At 36.5% G+C, this 13,626-nt stretch overlaps 1 protein-coding gene across 1 annotated transcript; it reads left to right on the top strand.

Moving 5' to 3' along the window:
* Positions 1-2,240: 2,240 nt before the first annotated feature.
* dgke (diacylglycerol kinase, epsilon) lies at positions 2,241-13,112 on the top strand. Its single transcript, XM_079461153.1, has 11 exons — positions 2,241-3,091; positions 5,217-5,376; positions 6,372-6,491; positions 6,601-6,744; positions 7,040-7,197; positions 7,282-7,330; positions 7,425-7,538; positions 7,915-7,986; positions 11,396-11,523; positions 11,645-11,756; positions 12,041-13,112. Exons 1-11 carry the CDS (start codon positions 2,664-2,666, stop codon positions 12,260-12,262), a joined length of 1,707 nt encoding a protein of 568 aa, XP_079317279.1. The 5' UTR covers positions 2,241-2,663; the 3' UTR covers positions 12,263-13,112.
* The last annotated feature ends 514 nt before the right edge of the window (positions 13,113-13,626 follow it).

Here is a 13,626-nt window from a genome sequence, read left to right as displayed (position 1 = left end):
AAAGTTATCACGCAAGTTATTATCGCATGAGGTGTGTTTTCAGGCAATATGATAAAGGCATATTTCGCAAAAATATAATGGAAACGTTTTGTGTCGTATTTACAAGTCACGTGGCATATAAAAAAATCAGATGACCATTCGCAGTATGTTTTGGAAAGATAGGATCTAAGGAATTCACATATGATGGCCCAAATGCAGGAAAACGAGTATGGAGATTAATTAGGAACAGTGAGGCAATATGAAAATATAAAAGGAAATAAAGACATTTCTCTTCACTCTTTTGTCACAGTAGGAGGCACTATGCACTAACGTTGGTTTGCAACCTGCCTTAAAACGTACAAATAGGAAGTATGGCCAGAATAACTAAATATACTTTAATCACATATAATAATTTAATGGAAACGCAGTCATTCCACAATATTTCTTTAAGTAACCTTCTAAACATATCACTTAAATGTTCCGCAAATCTGTAATGGAATCCGGGGCAGTAGCTCCTCACTGCAGAAATCGAGATATAGGGGGTACGGTTGGATCCAGATCCAGTCTCCTCCCACTGCATCTTGATTGATCGATTGGTGGACACATCATACTCCTGTTGTTGGTCCACCATTTCAGCATTAAGTCGTAACTAAGTTATTAATTTGACAGAAAAACAAACTTGCTAAAATAAACTTTATTCATCAACGTGTTTTTAATACATATTTTATTAGGTTTAGGGTAAGGGTTGAATTAGGATACTTTTAATAACCTATTTTATCACATTTAGGTTTAGGGTAAAGGTTTGGGTTAACATATTTAACTGTGATCATTACTTACAGGTGTACACTAAATTATGATTACATTGATAAGAGGAAAAGTTGTTGACCACACTTTGCATCTTAACTCTCCAAATTGTGGCTAAAGTTGGGGGAGTGGGAGGAGCCGGATCTGGATTCAACCACGCACCCTGGATGTCATGTTCTGCAGTGAGGACCATCTCAACCTGGCTACTGATGTATATAGCCTGCATCTGACAATTCTGTCACGGATGTTCATAATAAACAAATGCAGTTAACAGACAAACACAGCTGAACTTCGCAAACGTAGTTCTCTCTCTCTTCTGCAAATAAGTGAAAGGGACTCTCCTTGGTTGATGTGTGGGCGTGCTGCATGCTTTTCCGGGAGAATTGTACAATGAGGGACTAAGAAAAGTTGTTACGTAACGATTTTCCATGTTCGAAAAAAACTTTCAGAAACCTGTATGTCATTCGTCCAACTCGTTTTTTGACAAGTTGACCATTTCAAGCATGCAGACAGCACGTTTAACATTTTAAATAAATCAGAATGCATGAAACACTGTTGAAGGGCTGCTTTAATAATTTTATTGGTGAAAACTCCAGAATTATGTATTTTGTAAACTGCTTTTTATCACATAATTAGAACCACCACATGAATTAATGTTATATATTTGCAAGTGGGGCTCACTGTAACTCAGTGGTAATTGCATTAACAACGCAAGGTTGTGGGTTAGATCCCAGGGGATTACAGATACCTTGGTAAAATGTATAGGATAATGCTATGTAAGTCACTTTGGATAAAAGCGTCTGCCAAATGCCTAAATGTAATGTAAATGTAATTGTGGCCATAAACAGTCACACACATAAAAATACAGCTCTTCTTTCTATTAAGGTATTTGTTCATTAATGATTTCGTATGTAATGTTTACGTGGGTGAAAAAACACTCAGCAAGGAAACACTATTCCGTGCCATATTTCAGTGTCCAGGAACCCTTCGTAAGTCGTCTGGATCGGGTGTCCCGGACATGTTCACGTGTGGAAGTGACGTCAATGCATACCCTCTATATAGCAGATAGGGCGTGGTTTCAGACACAGCTAAAGTCTTTTTATGGAAGTCGTGCCACTCGGCGGCAATGTTTGCAACGCCTGTGGGCAGCTGTTTACATAGCAAGTCCATGGTCCCATCTACTTGAATGGGGAAGTCAGATATTTTTTTAAAAGCTGGCAAAAATCACAATTAAACAGTATATTTCCGATCAATAATAAACCATGACATGAATTTGATCATAACTTTGATTTTCCATGCTTACATTTATCTTAAACTCACCTTTTTCAATGTCACTTCATCTCCTGCTCCTGCGCACAGGCTGGCAAGCGCCTTTACGAGAGTCTCGCCCCAGAGAATGTCAGTCTTTTCTGATTGACGATTGGCTCATTTTCCCGGAAGGCGGGACTTCCTTCGCTAGAGCGTCCATATTGTGCGTTGCATACTTCTCCGTTTGTAACACCCAGTGGCGTATCTTGTTAATATTAATATCTTTGGCGGGATTGTAACTACGTCATCGTTTCCGTGTATTGGATTAGATGTGGTTCCGCTGTTTTCAATGAAATTTCAAAGGGTTTCGATAAGAAGGCTTAATTACAATGACAGTAGAGACAAAAAATATGAGCGTGCGTGTCTCTGAGCACGTCAAGCTAGCCTTGTTGTGCCAAATGTTTAACAGAGAGGAGTTGTTTACGATGGCTGTGCGGTAATGTCAGTGTACTGCTCGCTCGGATGGATCAAAAATGAGGATTGTCATTTAGGATATCAGCTTTAACATCTAGACTGGTTGTCAATATTTACTGATTCGTTTCTGTTTTGAATAAGACAGTTCTGCGATATCAATGGAGTACAGTACTGAGGAGCTTGAAGAGGACTGGACTTTGCTCCTCTGGACCTCAGTTGCTGTTCTTGTGCCGGTGTTCATTACGCTGTGGTGCAGCTTTCAGCGTCCCAAACGCAAAGTTATGCTTCAAGATCTATCCCGAAAAGGCAAACATGGCTGGCATTACACGGACCTCTTCAACAAGCCCACTTACTGCTGCGTGTGTTCTCAACCCATCCTGCAAGGGGCGTTTTGTGACTGCTGTGGCATATGTGCGGATGAGGAGTGCATACAGAGAGCAGATCGTAGCCTTCCATGTAAGGAAATCATGACTCAGAAAGATGGAGAGTTCTGCCACCGATGGGTCAGGGGTAACATTCCCCTCACCAGCTACTGTACTGTGTGCAAACAGCAGTGCGGGACACAGCCCAAACTCTGCGATTATAGGTATTTAATAAAAGCCCCGCTACGTACTTTACTCATTTGTTAATATTCTATTTCTAGAGGAATAGTTAACGTACAGTATTACCAATTGGTTAAGAGTTGTGTGCACGAGATCATGTTGTGCAACGTTACACTTTCGTTAAACTTTGTTTTAAAACACTTGCTGACATTTTCTTAATTTCTCATGACCTTAAAAATCTTGAAAATTTGGAAACACAAAAGGTTGTTATGCCAACACATTCATTTCTTTCGTTTGAACACACAAAAAATATGCATGACTTTGTGGAGTAAATAAACCAAAAAATATTTATTCGTTTAAAGAGGATGGACCAGATTTACTTTTTTTAGTAAAACAACGTTAGGGCTTACAGTGTTAATATAACTTTTTTGAGTGAATTTGTTTATGTATACACTGCAGTGTTCTGAGGAACTGCCTTAACTACTGAATAACATTACATTATATTGTACATTATACAGTGTTGGGTTACTCTGACAAAGTAATTAATTACTAGTTACTAATGACATATTCAAGGGTATTTAGTTTACCGTACAAAGTACTCTATCCAGAAAGTATTTAATTACTTATTACTAATTACTTTCTATATCCTACCTCAACCTTGATTACTTGTGATTAGAAGTGATTCAAGGATAGACATGCAATGGCTCTTAATTCATTCAAATAAATAAAATGAAACGACAAAGTATTCTTATTAACTGACCAAAGTATTACAAATGTGATAAGGTTTAAAACATATTTTTAAAGTTAGACTCCGAATGTTGATGTCATTTTCCACTATTTGTATATATATCAATGTTTTTAGCTCCATTACATCAGAAGTAAGTTAAATTACAGAAGAAATAAGAGGGTAATTTTCAAAAACCTGACCCTACACTTTACAGGCATGTAAAAGCTTCCAAATGAAACAATCCACCCGATTTAGACATTAATATGTAACTCGGCGCCTTCTTGTAATTATTCTAATTCTAATAATTTGAATTTCATTGTACTTGAAAAAACATGTCCCCCTCCCTATGTTTAACTCTTTTGTATAGTGTATAAACATTTCCTTTTCATTTTTTTATTAAGTTAAACAATCAAACACAGGTATTGGGCCTTAAAACTGCACAAAAAAACCCCAAAATGATTATTTATTAATACATTAATATTAATTTTGAGTTACGTGTGTTATTGATGACACTATTATTTTGAAAGAATAAAAATATGCAATTTAGTACTTTTAAGGTCAAAGGTCAACAAAGACGGTCTGTTCAAGCACACACATGATGAGGGTCCCTTTCCTTAATATAAATGAGACATTTTATTTAAAATGTCGGTTTTTGGTGTGGTTCTTTAAAAGCGTCATTGGTGTTACTTTGGTTTGTGTCAGCATGAAGGATTTTATTGGAAAAAAACAGTATAATAAACGGTGTTTATCGGTATAGCCTTTCATGGGAATTTGTCATTGGTTTTATTAACACTGATGTTACACCAACAATGACAGAGAACTCTATGCAAATAAAACGTAAGAGAAAATAATTACAAAAGGAACAAGATTCAAGTTGTCCATTATCATTTGTAATCATGCCAGTGAATACTAATAAGCAAATTTTAGGCATGAATTTTTTGAAGTCTGAAAGTCACTTTTTTTGAGTGACCCAAAAGTAATCCCTTAATTTACTTTTTCAGGAGAAAAGTAATTAAATAACAGTAACTAATTACTTAGTAACTAGCTACCCCCAACACTGGTTGTACCCCCAAGTACTGAACTACAGAAAGTGCACATGGTGAAAATAAATGTCTGCATTTGTATTCGTTGTCCACAAGGGGTCCTCAAACACCAGGTTTCAGCTGGACAAGGGGTCCTCAAACACCACCAGCGCATAAAGTAAAATATTTTATGGAAGATTACATAATTATAAAAATGAACACATTTTAGTGCTTTTGGAACTTCATCCCCAGATGTAAAGAGGTCTAAATAATCTCACGTAACTACTTAATTCATACTACAAGTTGTTGTTCAATATTGTATCTTGTGCCTTTAAAGTTAATTTGCTATCTTACAGTAGATAATGTGGTAATCTTTACATTTTTCATAATTTGTTGTTGTTTTTATTTTGTAATATGTAGGTGTATATGGTGTCAAAGCACAGTGCATGACGACTGCCTGTCCAGTCTGAAAGATAGAGATCAATGTGATCTGGGAGAGTTCCGGTCTGTTATAATACCTCCATACTACCTCTTTCAAGTCAACAAGCTCTACTCCAGACAACCTGATGAGTACAGCAAGGTGAGAAGCCACTCACGAGTATATATATATATTTATATATATTATTTAGTATTTTTTCTCTTAAAAAAATGGCTATTATAAACTAAGTATTACACCATTGATGCTATTAAAGCTACCTCAGAAAACTAAAAAGAATACCACCACACCTATAAGCGTCTGTTCACCAGAGGTTTTCCAGCTGTTTTATATTTACAGGTGCATCTCAATAAATTGGAATATTGTGAAAAAGGTCAATATGTTTTGTCACTCATTTCAGAAAGTAAAAACAATATATAATATAGATTCATTACACATAGAGTGAAATATTTCAAGCCTTGATTTCTTGAAATTATGATGATTATGGCTTAAAGATAAGGGAAACCCCCAAATGCACTCTCTGAAAATTTGAATATTACATACGATCAATAAAAAAAGTATATTTTAATCATAAATGAGGCTTCATTTAGGCTTCTGAAAAGTATGTTTATTTCTATGCACACAATACTCTGTTGGGTCTCCTTTTGCATGAATTACTGCATCAATGCGGCGTGGCATGGAGGCAATCAGTCTGTGGCACTGCTCAGGTGTTATGGAAGCCCAGGTTGCATTGTTGGGTCTGGTGTCTGTCATCTTCCTCCTGACAATACCCCATAGATTCTCTATGGGGTTCAGGTGAGGCGTGTTTGCTGGTCAATCAAGAACCGTAACACCATGGTCAATGAACCAGCTTTTGGTACCTTTGGCACTGTAGGCAGGTGCCAAGTCCTGCTGGAAAATGAAATAAGCATCTCCATAAATCTTGTCAGCAGAAGTAAGCATGAAGTGCTCTAAAAGTGTCTGCTAGATGGCTTCGTTGACTGTGGACTTGACTGTGATGTGTAGTTTCCTAAATTCTAATGTTGGCGAATTCGAGTAATACACATTTGACATTAAGACAGCTGTCAAAAAAGTTTCCAGACTAACTGAATTCACCTTTTTTAAATTAATCTTAACGGAATGCCATGTTATGTGTGTAGCTTGCTGAGCTGTGTGGAAGTGGCTGGACTCCAGTCCTGGTTTTGGCAAATACACGAAGTGGCAACAATATGGGGGATGTTCTACTGGGAGAGTTTCGTACCCTTCTCAATCCTGTGCAGGTACGAGTCCACTTTGTGCTCACATATACACAATCAATTCTTTTTTTGTTTACACCCTTGTTACTGGAAATGCATATAGATGCATTTTAGATTTGTTTGTTTGTTTCAGGTGTTTGATCTTTCTGAGCTTCCCCCCTCTAAAGCTCTTCAGATGTGCACTGTTCTGCCCCCGGGCAGCGTGCGTGTCCTGGTGTGTGGGGGAGATGGCACTGTGGGGTGGGTTCTGGATGCAATTGACACAATGAAGCTGAAGGTAAGAGCTGTAGACGCAGAATGCGGCTGAGTGTGGATAATGCAAAATATACAATTCCAAGCACTGTTGTCTAAAAAGCATTCAAAAATATTTTATATATTAGATAAATATACCAAACTTTTTGTTAGAAAACACAGATTCAGATCAGCTCCTAGCACAAAAATATATATTTTTAAAACAATAAAGCTGAGCAGAACCAGAATGGCCACATAACGTAGATTATTTTTACATTTGTTCATGTTTTTACTTTACTAAACCATTTTTTGAAAAGGACTCTCTGTTTTTTTTTATATAGGGTCAAGATCGTTTTATCCCTTATGTAACTATCCTGCCATTGGGAACAGGAAATGATTTATCAAACTCTCTGGGATGGGGAGCTGGTTATGCTGGTGAGATCCCAGTAGAACAGGTGCTCAGGAATGTTTTAGAAGCTGAGGTGGTCAAGATGGACAGGTAAGATGGACTATGTGATATAAAGAGGCTTGACATTTGTCATTTTTCAGTGTATTGTATATATTCCCGCTCTGAATGTTTCAGGTGGAAAGTCCAGGTTGTTCCAAAAGGACGCTATTTTCTTAAATCAAAGGTGAGAAAATACCAAACATGGTTAACCAGCAAATAAAATAGCATAAAATACAGTGTTTAAAAGTTACTATAGCTTAAAAGAGTTGTTTGTCTAGGTGTTGGCCATGAATAATTACTTCTCAGTGGGTCCAGATGCTCTCATGGCGCTGAACTTCCATGCACACCGAGAAAAAACACCCTCCTTCTTTTCTAGCCGTATCATCAACAAGGTTTGAAGTCTTTTATTTTACGACAAAACAGTTGACATATTCATTTAATTTAGGAAAATGGGTGTGGTCATCCGTTATAATGTGAAATAATAATGTGGGAGAGTGGTAAGAGGGAGGAGATGTAGAAATAGTGTCAACAATAAAGTCTTACATAACCATCTAATTACACAAAAATAAAGAATATTTCACTTCACATTTCACTACATATGCTGTGGACAACAATTGTAACAGTCACATACAACATATGATCACATAATACAATGTGATCATATGTTATATTATCAACAATATACTAAAATATTATCAACAATATACTAAATCAAAAGTCACAGATTGTCTGGTTAAGCAAACACATAACATTGTTTTTTTCTCACAGGCAGTGTATTTCCTCTATGGTACCAAAGATTGCTTAGTGCAGGAATGTAAAGACTTGGATAAGAAGATTGAGGTAAAGCTTCTATTATTCTATGCATTTTTTTTTGTCATCATATGATAAAAAGGTTAATTGTATTTGATAATAATGCCCATAGATATAACCCTGTATTTACTCTGTAAATCCAGAGGAGAAAGTGTCTTCCCATCACGTTATTTTTCCCAATCTTCCCTATGGAACGCAGAAATCATATTAAATGTTTTAACTGGGGCCAATTGGTGGATTTCTGGGAGAGGAATTTTGTCCCATTCTTTTCTGATACAGTGTTCTCTGTCTTCTTTGTGTATTTTTCATTTCATGATGAAAAAAAGTGTTCTATTAGTGAGAACATTTGATGTTTTAATTGTCTTTCCAATTTTACATTGAGGCACATCATTCAGAAATCGTATCGCAATGTAGAGACAGTTTTTCACCGATCGATGGACAAGATACTATTTTAATACCCAACTGACCTGTTGCCAGTTGCTCCATCCCAACTTTTTTGAGATTGCAGCCATGTGTTGCTGCCATCAAATTTAAAATTGACTTAGTCACCATGAAATCAAACAGGTGCTTCAAAACAAGTGTTTTACACAGTGTTGCACGGATTATTAGAAATGATTTATTCGTGCACCCGAATTCGTGTTTTTTTCTTATTAATTTGCACTTGTAATCTTTAATTGAAAATGTTAAGCTCCTCTCTCCCTCTCAACAACAACTCTTTACCACATGACAAAAGCAACAAAAAAGAGGTAGGACTCTACTGACTGTCCAATGGCCAGGCATTTCTAGCCCTCCCCTTGTAAATCATTGCATTCTGTTTTTACTTACATTTGACATAGTGTCCAAGTTTTTGGTTTTCAGCCACAGTCCCCTAGCTTGCTCGCTGGATGTTTACAGACAAACTGAACTATAAACGAACTGCTTAGACCTATGAAATGTAATACGTTTCCAGTAAAGCTTCTTTGAAACTATTTGCATTGTGGGGAAGTTCTATAGAAAAAGATAATATAAGATTAGTTAGTTTGTAGGTAAGTGTCTTTAAAATGTGTAATAATAGCTAGCTACTGTGTTTGTTTATAGGTTTAGATATTTTCTTAGTAAAATAAGCCAACTTCGAAATGACAAATTCAACAATATTCAACATGATTGTTTACCACAACTAAGTGCTCTATTCCATATTCACATGTGACGTTGTCAAGGTAACATTTACCTGTCATTCCAAAGTTCCAAAGCATATACAGGACAATGGCCCAATGGCATGAACTTAACCGCTAAGTTAAGACTGTGTCTTAACAATTAGTCTCACTGACTAGCAATTAGTTAGGACTAATCAGTCTTACTTTTCAGATTTCAGTCAGCCCAATCTACCTTTTTTCAGGTGACGACTTTGAACGTGCTGAAGTGTTTCCAGAAAAGTGTGCCTTATGCATCAGACGTTTAGCCAACGGTCTGTAGGCATGACATCTGAGGCTAAGACTACCTCAGAGATTACGTATTTTTGTAGGCTAACCCGGAAGTAAGTGTCATGCTGGTTCCCTCGACCGAAAGCCAATGCATTTTTCCATAGACTTCTGGAAGATCAAAAAAATAAGCTATGTGATTAACAAAGGTTTATCATGTTTACAACTTTGTATATCTTTACAAATTAACACATCATTTGTTACTTTTGAAGCCGAAAGTAAAAGCTAACATGGCAGAAGTAAAAAGCTAAGCCGTTTTTAAGACGCAATAAAACTTAAAAAATTCACAAGCAGGTAATAATTGGTGTGTTTTATGTTATTATAGAAAATGTGAAATTATTTTGAGGTTTTGTTTACCACAGACCTTATTTTTGGGCGATTTCCCCAGAACCCATTTAAAAAACCCATAGACTTTAGAGCAGTGGTCACCAACCCTGCTCCTGGAGATCGACCGTCCTGCAGACTGCTGCTCCAACCCAGCTTCAGCACACCTGTCTGTAATTATCAAGCAAACCTGAACACATTGATTAGATGGTTCAGATTAGATAGGTGTGTTTGATTGAGGTTTGAGCTAAAATCTTCAGGATGGTCGATCTCCAGAAGCAGGGTTGGTGACCACTGTTTTAGAGCAATGGAAACGGAAGTCCTAAAATGTTAAAATAGTTTGAACAGATCATTCACTTGTTTGTTCTAAGTCGCTTATATTACCGCACAAACAGTCCGAAATTTTCGTATGCGTTTTTTCGTATTTGTCACTCGGTGTCTACGAATTGTCAACACGCCTCTCAAAATACTAGTTATGGATGCGAAAAACGCAGAAAATTGAACTCAGTCGGAATTTGTATATGACGGACGAAATTATCGGAGGCAGTGTGTAAATGTGATTGACACAACGTGAGGTCGTATTTATTTATTAAAGTGAGGAAATTTCGGACGCAAATTTCAGACTCAATGTGCAATGGCCTTTACTCACTTTATTATGGTATAAGTCAGTCCTCTATAATTGGTTTACAGATGGTCCAAAATGGAGCTGCAAGGATGCTGAGAGGCAGACGGAGGTTCAATCACATCTCGCCTATTATTTCACTAAATTGGCTACCAGTCACACTAAGAATTAATTATAAAATTTTAACTTTTGTTTGGAAATCTTTGCATAATCAAGACCCTTCATATCTTTGAGGCAATCTCTACTTACAAACCAAAAAGGTCGCTAAGATCCAGAAATCTTGGTCTCCTCACTCTTCCTAGAACAAGTTACCACTGTAGAGGTGATCGAGCCTTTGCTGCTGTTGGTCCTAGTCTATAGAATAAATGACCTGCTTCCATTAGAGCTGCACCTTCTTTGCCTGTATTTAATACCTGCTTAAAAAACATCTTTTGTCAATAGCTTTTATTTAGCTTTATCTAAAGGAAGGCATACTAGTAACTTTCAGGTAGGCGTGTTGAGGCAAATTGAGTCTAGACTCTTCATGAGAGTGGATTAAACCAAATCAACTCTTAAGATCAATCATAACATACATACAAAAAAAATTTAAGCAAACGAATAAACAATTATAAGACCTACCAAAAAGAATCAACTATCCCATGAAGCATGAACTTCACACTAGGTCTGTCTTTACAGGTTAACAAATTGTATTTTTTTAAGAACCCAACTTTTGTGCTCTGTGTGGGTGGAAAACAGTCTTTTTTTTATGGTAGGGAACATTATTTTTTATCGAGACAACACTGTCCAAATGTTTGACCATGTGTTGTGGCAAAAGTACCACAGTGCTTGTGTTTCCACTTTTTTACAGTACTTATCGTTGTGCATTAAAGTTAAATAGTTTACTAGCTCATTAATAAATCCAATGTTCAGGCAGTTTTGAGCCCCCAGCCATTGTATTGGATACAACAAGAAGTTTGTAATGTTTTCTTTATCTTTGCACATAATGTTATACACGAAATCAGTTCTGTTGATTTTTGTTAATTTTCTTTTATTTTAGCTAGAACTGGATGGAGAACGAGTGACATTGCCCAGTCTGGAAGGTATAATAGTGTGTAATATTGGCTACTGGGGTGGTGGCTGTAGACTCTGGGAGGGAATGGGAGATGAACCTTATCCTCCAACACGGTGAGAATCCAAACATTATTGTACACTTATAGCTTTGATAGTGATACATAGACTAAAATAAATACCAGTTTCATTTTTATTAAGTAATTGTTTGAAAAATTATTTTGTTTTCTGTTTTCAGTGTGGATGATGGCTTATTAGAGGTGATGGGTGTATATGGCTCATTCCACTGTGCACAGATCCAGGTGAAAATGGCCAATCCTGTGAGGCTAGGACAGGCACACACAGTACGGGTAAGACCAATAACTTTATTATTCATGCAGCTATACTTGTGCTCCAATTAAAAATATATATGATATTTTAAATTTGTTTCAATATTTTTGGTAGCAGCTAAAGAATTCAAAGAGACTAGACTCGTCTTCTAAATGTTGTTATGTTATGCCATGTTGAAGTGAAGCTGATGTTCATTATAGATTATAATGCAACGAGTAGGGCCTTATTATCAACCAAGCTCATGCAGACCTCTAGGCTTCATAAATTAAAACCCATCTGATTACTTTTTGCTTCTTTTTGGTAGCTGGTGTTGAAGAGTTCACAAATGCCAATGCAGGTGGATGGGGAGCCGTGGGCACAGGGTCCATGTACCATCACCATTACCCATAAGACCCAGGCTCCCATGCTGTATCACAGTACAGAACAGACAGATGATGACGACTCCAGCCTATCAGACACTGAAGAACCTTCAGACAATCTTACTGACCAGCAAGGCCCTAGTAAAAGAGTATCAGTAAAGCCATAAGGCTCAGAGAGATCCAAAAAGTTGAAGGACAGGCAAACTTCCTGTTGTGTTTTGGGATCTGATGTGATGTCATATTTGTAAATATTATAATATCAACTATAATATAAGAATAATATTGTTAGTAAAATGTGCATGTGCTGCTGTTATAGCTACATCTGCTGTGTTTATTCCTAAACCCCCAAAGCACATTCTGAATTGTCCACAAGACCTATGTCTCCCTTGAAACAAGGGATGTGTAGATTTGCGTGTTTGTTTTGCTCAGGAAGTGTAACCTTAACTGTGGCTCAGGTTTTGGTCTTTTTAAGTCCAAAATGAAATATTATGATGTATGCAAAGCTTGGGCAATTGTAAATGTGAAAATTCTGTTTAGTGGACAATGTTTCTTAGTTGTCTTATGCTTTGTCTTGTGTTTGTTAAATGGAGAAATTATCTTTGTTCTCTACCAAACTGCACTTTTGTGTTTGAATATTGTTGTATTTATATTTGTATTATATTAGATGCCATTTTCTCCTGTTACAATGTCTTTGCCTCCCACTTAAATAAAAGAGATTTGCCCCAAAAAATGTAACTTGGCATACGAACATCGCTCTGTCCAGCATCGGATACTGTTTTCAGCATGATATGCTACAGCTTAAAAAAGGTTAAGCATGTATATTCATTTTTGCACAGGAGCTTGTCGATTGTGTGGTGTCTTATGTTTTTTCCAATGTCCACAGCCATTTAGTTGCCAGAGGTGTGATGTTGTTGTTGGACGATGGGGATACACATGTACGATTCTGTGTACTAATGTTTTACTTTGGAAGTCTTAAAATCGTTGATAACTAGTATAAATGTATCTTTGCCAAATGATAATTTTGAAGCCTCATTATTGCTCATTTGTTAGACTACATATCGTGGTGAATTCTAAATTCATGTTCTAAGTTAATAATCTATACTTTAAATCTATACGGCTTTACATTATCTCATGGGACATTATAATAAATCATTCAGAACACACCCTTATAACTATCAGTGTGCTAGTATTATAATTCAACGTATCCTAGATAATTTATATTGTGAACCATTTACACTGGGGCAAAAAGTATTTAGTCAGCCACAAATTGTGCAAGTTCTTCCACTTAAAAAGATGAGAGAGGCCTGTAATTTTCATTATAGGTACACTTCAACTATGAGAGACAGAATGAGAAAAAATCCAGAAAAATCACATCATCTGATTTTTAAAGAATTTCTTTGCAAATTATGGTGAAAAATAAGTAACCAACGACAAATTTGTATCTACATTTGTATTCTGGCAGGTACTGTATTCTGTATTTGCAAGTAGAATCCACAGCAACCAACATTTTTATACATTTTACATTTATAGT

Source organism: Barbatula barbatula (genome assembly GCF_947034865.1).
Source record: "Barbatula barbatula genome assembly, chromosome: 7".
NCBI classification, from domain to species: Eukaryota; Metazoa; Chordata; class Actinopteri; order Cypriniformes; family Nemacheilidae; genus Barbatula; species Barbatula barbatula.
The sequence above is the reverse complement of the archived record's forward strand: the minus strand, read 5'-3'. Positions and strand labels throughout refer to the sequence as shown.